Genomic DNA, 5,404 nt, shown 5'->3' on the forward strand with positions numbered 1-5,404 from the left:
CTGCTGCAGCTTGTTTCCTGCAGATCTTCTGTCTGTATTCGTACGGAAACATTGAAGTTTTAAACTTGGCCGTCATGTCTTATGATCGATATCTGGCCATCTGTTTCCCTCTGCAGTATAAGACACGCATGACCACTAAAAAGGTTTTCCTGCTTATTGCTCTAAATTGGTTCTCACCTTTTCTTGTATTTGCTGTTTTGATTTTGATTATCGTTCCTCTGCAGCTCTGTGGGAACATTATCAATAAAGTTTACTGTGACTATTACCTCATCGTTAAAATGTCCTGTTATGACACAACAGTCTACAACACGTATGGACTAATTTACATCTTTCTCACAGTCTCGTGGACTTTATCTTTGATCGGTTACAGTTACATAAAGATCCTGAAAGTCTGTTTTTCGGGCTCCAGACAGACGAGGCAGAAAGCCGTGAGCACGTGCTCGCCTCACCTCGCCTCGCTGCTCAACTTCTTTGTCGGGGCGAGCTTTGAAATAGTGCAGAGCAGGTTTGACATGAGCAACACGCCCATTATGCTGCGCATCTTTTTATCCTTGTATTTCCTAACGTGTCCGCCGCTCTTTAACCCCGTACTGTACGGACTGAAACTGTCCAAAATCCGTGTTTTGTGCAAAAATGTGATTCGTGTCAGCGGTCAGCAGATAGCCTCTGTGCTGGCGTCAGAGCGACTGCATCGAACCGTAATTTCCCCGTGAGGATCAATGACACACTTCTGATGTCTGATTTGTTCTGTGCATCGTGTTATCATTTTAAACACATTTACTCAGAATTTCACTCTTTAAACGCTGAGCTAACTGGTGTTTTTCTTTCAAAAGCATGAAAAAAAGTCAATGATTAACCTGCTGAGACGTTTTCCACAAACTGACAGACGTGCAGATGTAAAAACATATTTTTAAGAAGCGAGGGGAAAATGTACACATTCAAAATTATGTTTGGAATAATAAATGCTTTTTTCAGGTTATTTCCTTGTTTCTATTCTGCTTTTTTTTAAGAAATGAAGCCCATTTGCTCAAGTCTCAAAGGGTTAATCGTTTTTCAACCAGTTTTCCACAGGAGTGACGCTCCAGCTGTGAGGTTAACTTTTTAAGATAAATGAATCACCCAAATTTTTAAATGAAACACACGTGTCATGTTTTATTTTTTTAATGAAAAATCTCAAAAAATTTAAAAGCAAAAAATAATCGCTAGTGTTTTCCTGAATATCCCCAAACGTTTATAGAATTTCTTTTCTAATTCCTTAAGAAAGAAAAAAAGACAAAATATTTTCTTTGAAAATTGTCATAAAAAAAGTGTGGAAAACATTTTAAGATAAAAAAAAAAAAAAAACGCCAAAAAACGCTGCGTCATGTTTTTTTTTTATTAAAAATCTCAAAAAAGGAGTTTTCCTAAATATCCCCAAACATTTCTAAAAAATGTTCCTGATACTTTAAGAAAAAACAAGACAAAATATTTTCTTTGAAAACTGCAAAAAATAAAATAAAATAAAGCGGGAAAACATTTTAAGATAAAAGAATAGCCACAAACGTACGTGAAAACACATCTTCCAAACGTTTTTATTAAAAATCTCAAAGAAATCTCAAAGTTAAAAAAATGTTTTCGTTAGAAACGGCGCTTTGAGCGGGTAAAAATCAGCGGCTGATCTCCTTCATACAGTCGTCAATGCAGCCGTGGGGGTCAAAGGTCACAGTTTACGCGCAGAGATTCTCCGAATCTTTGGGTGATATTCTGGATCGTAAACAGTTAAATCCTAAAATTACTGCTGCTGTGTGTTGCAAAACATTGTGGCAAAAATGATTTCTATCATTTCATTGTTTATCAGCAGTAAATTAAAGGAGCCACGGTTGAATCATTCATGAGATATTAATGTCGGTGATTTTGATTTATTTCTCAGCTGTGATTTGAGGAAACGTCTGAAGCGCGTTAATGTCGAGCTGATTGTGTTATTTTGGCCTGCAGCGCAAAGTTCATTCGAAATCAATAAAAAATATCAGGTGTGTTTCTCTGCAGGTTATTACGTGTCGGAGGAATAACGGCAGCTTTTTCACTTTTCCAAAATTGGGGCTAAAAGAATGACTTTATTTCCAAGCAAAGAAAGATGAATAAAAAATGAGTAACGTTGTCGTCAGAGACGGCAGAGTAGATATTTGTAACATTGTGTAAACTATTTTCTAAACTGTCCCTAAATATTATTTTGGATTTGGGCTGATGATGAACTCACCTCGTTAGATGATTCATAAAAACAATCGAGCTTCTACGAACATTATCTGAGTGAAAAAAGGTGTCGGTTTATTTTTTTATCATTTCTGAGAAGTTAACAGATCATCTGCTCATCATTAACAAAAACGTGACATCAGATCAGTTCAGTTTTTATTTGCACACGTACAGAAAAAACACAGAAGATTAAAGATTAAAAACCGAGCAGGAGAGGTCAGAGGTCAAAAACGGCTCACAGATCCTCCTGACTTCAAAAACTAAAATCATTCGTACAAAAGAAAACCAGAAATACAAAAACTGATGCAAATTTCAAGCAAAGGGGTCGTGCGAAGTCGATAAAAATCTACCAATGACCAGAAGTTTGTATTGAGGAGGTGAAATGCGGTTAATCAGTGAAGTGTTGTGATTCGTCTCAGACGTTTCCGGAATAATAAAGTCGGCGTACGAACCGACTGTCGTGAAGTCGCCCGTTCCAAAGACTCGCTCCTCCGTATTTACACCACTTTATTCAAAAATGCAACAAACTGTTCAAATAACAGTTCAAATAACAGTAATCCCAGCACTTACAATTATTATTGTCTCACTGTATTTAACCCTTTGAAACCTGGAGCCACTTTTCTTGTGCAGCTTTCAGTCACAAATATTTAACCCTTTGAACTCCGAGCATATTGGTGCAATTCTTTTTTTTTTAAACATGGAAAAAAGTCAATGAGTTTGGGGAGAAATGCTCCAAAAAATGCAAATGATTAGTAGACTTTTTTTTTTTTTTGAAGCAAGAGAAAAAGTTTAGGGGGAAAATCATGTTACACATTTATCATGATTTTAAAAAAACTTTTCACTTTTCTTTTCATTGTTTAATTCTCTTTTCTTCCTTTTCAGGTCATTTTCACATTTTACTAATTTTCTGGCACATTTTGAGTCATTTCTTCTTCTTCCCGTATTTTTGAAAGAAGTCAGTCCTAAATTCTCCGATTCCAAAGGATTAACGACTAAAATAACCACTGACTTTTGACTGACTTACAGATTTATCATTTATTAATGATCTTATAGAAAACTCAATATTACTAGCCCACTTTTGGCAGCAGACTTTTGCCTATGAGTCGGATTTTGGACAGGTTCAGGCCGTACAGTACGGGGTTAAAGAGCGGCGGGCAGGTGAGGAAGTACAAGGACAAAAATATTCGCAGTACGTTGGGCACGCTGCTCATATCAAAGCGGCTCTGGATCAACTCAAAGCTCGCCCCGACGGAGAAGTTGCAGAGCGAGGCGAGGTGAGGCGAGCAGGTGCTCACGGCTTTCTGACGTGTCTGTTTGGAGCCGGAAAAACAGACGAGGAGAATCTTCACGTAGGTGTAAAGGATGAACGCGAAAGCCCCGAAGATCGTGCCGAAAGACGCAACGAGCCCGTACGCGTTAACCACGTGAGCGTCTGAGCAGGCCAGCTTCACCACCGAGTGGCTGTCACAGTAGACTTTGTGAATGACGCTCCCGCACAGCCGGGACTGAGAGTTCAGATAGATGACCACGATACAAGCGAGCAACGGGTACGACCACGTCAGAGCCACCAGGGCGCCCACCCTGCTCAACGTCATCCGAGCGTTATACTGCAGAGGGAGACAGATGGCCAGGTATCGATCATAAGACATGACGGCCAAGTTCAGATACTCGACAGCTCCGTACGTGTGCACGCAGTAAACCTGCAGGAAACAAGCTGCAGCAGAAACGGTGTGAAGGTCAGAGAGGATCTGAAGCAGCAGGAAGGGAAACAACCCTGAACTACCATACAGCTCATTCACACACAGGCTGACCAGGAAAAGGTACATAGGTTCATGTAAGCTTCTGTTCACGCAGATGACCACGATCACACACACGTTCGCTGCCACGATGAAAACATACAAAATCACAACAATCACAAAATACAAGTACTTTAAAGATCCGCCGTCAAAGTAAGCGGCGAGCGTGAAATATGAAACCTGAGTGGAGTTCATCGCTTGTGTTACCTCTTCTCATGAATCTGTAAAAACATAAGCGGCCTCAGCTTGTTTGGTGGGATTTTAGAGGTAAACACGAAGCTCACATGAACAGCAGTCAGTGAGGAAACAGCTGGAACAAACATCTTCGGCCGCTGCCGTGGTCCCGTCTGAAGCTGCGCCTGTGCGGTGGGTCCTGGTCGCACCGATGCCGTAATCGTGCATGACGCGACTCTCTACTGCCTTTATTATGAGCCACGCCTCCACTATCGATATACGCATGGACTCTTATCAACACCCACAACATCATCAGACTGCATTTAGTGATTTCACACCTATCGTTATTTTAATATCACCTCTCTCCCCCTCTCTCTTTCCTTTTTGTCAGGAACGCTCTGTCACCACAGGAAACGCCCCGTCACACCGCGATCCCGCCACAGGAAAACGCCCCGTCACACCGCGATCCCGCCACAGGAAAACGCCCCGTCACACCGCGATCCCGCCACAGGAAACGCTCCGTCACCATAGGAAATAACATCCATGGACTCCTTTACATGTTTACCGCAGTACTTGGTCTCATCATTTTGATCTTTTACACGTATATAAAGATCCTGAAAGTCTGTTTTTCGGGCTCCAGACAGACGAGGCAGAAAGCCGTGAGCACGTGCTCGCCTCACCTCGCCGCTCAACTTCTCCCTCGGCTGTTTCTTTGAAATCGTTCAGAGCAGGTTAGCATCAGAAATGTAAATACTGTATCGCGAGAATCACCGAACGGAAACTGACATTTTAACGACTGAAGTTTATTCAAGTAAATTAGCTCTAAACATGAATTTTTTTCATGTGACTTCACTGCTTTACTGACACTCGTGAGCCGGAGCGGGCTTTTCAACATCCCATAACCAAATTTAACAACAATTCAAAAGAATACTTTTTCCCCAAATGTTAATTAATACTGAAGCATCTTGCTGCCATGCCAGGAAAAAAAGAAAACTTTATCAGGTAGCAGGTAATAACGTCAACATTTTTTTGCAATAACAAGACATTTTCCATGATTTAAAAAAGTATTTCCACATTACGTCACACAAACTTTTATTGTTATTTATCTTGTAACATAAAATGCCATATTCGTCTGTGGTGAGCCACGTGACGTAACGCAAGCCTGACGCTGAAACCACTCAAACATTTGCACCATTTTACTGCTT

The 5,404-nt window shown here is 40.7% G+C and overlaps 2 protein-coding genes across 2 annotated transcripts; one reads left to right on the forward strand and one right to left on the reverse strand.

Moving 5' to 3' along the window:
- Positions 1–5: 5 nt before the first annotated feature.
- Positions 6–713, forward strand: LOC121965610 (olfactory receptor 52N5-like; the record flags this gene model as incomplete). Its single annotated transcript, XM_042515745.1, has 1 exon — positions 6–713. A coding segment is annotated over one exon (708 nt), but the record flags the coding sequence as incomplete, so codon positions are not given.
- A 2,583-nt stretch (positions 714–3,296) lies between these two features.
- On the reverse strand, positions 3,297–4,220 carry LOC121965608 (olfactory receptor 11A1-like). The gene has a single exon (XM_042515743.1). It carries the CDS (start codon positions 4,218–4,220, stop codon positions 3,297–3,299), a length of 924 nt encoding a protein of 307 aa, XP_042371677.1.
- Between the last annotated feature and the right edge of the window lie 1,184 nt (positions 4,221–5,404).

Source organism: Plectropomus leopardus, unplaced genomic scaffold (assembly GCF_008729295.1).
Source record: "Plectropomus leopardus isolate mb unplaced genomic scaffold, YSFRI_Pleo_2.0 unplaced_scaffold20862, whole genome shotgun sequence".
In the NCBI taxonomy this organism is placed as follows: domain Eukaryota; kingdom Metazoa; phylum Chordata; class Actinopteri; order Perciformes; family Serranidae; genus Plectropomus; species Plectropomus leopardus.

Bases quoted from the DNA above. Each gene is read 5' to 3' on its own strand.
- LOC121965608 (XM_042515743.1), bottom strand. From the start codon at position 4,220: ATGAACTCCACTCAGGTTTCATATTTCACGCTCGCCGCTTACTTTGAC.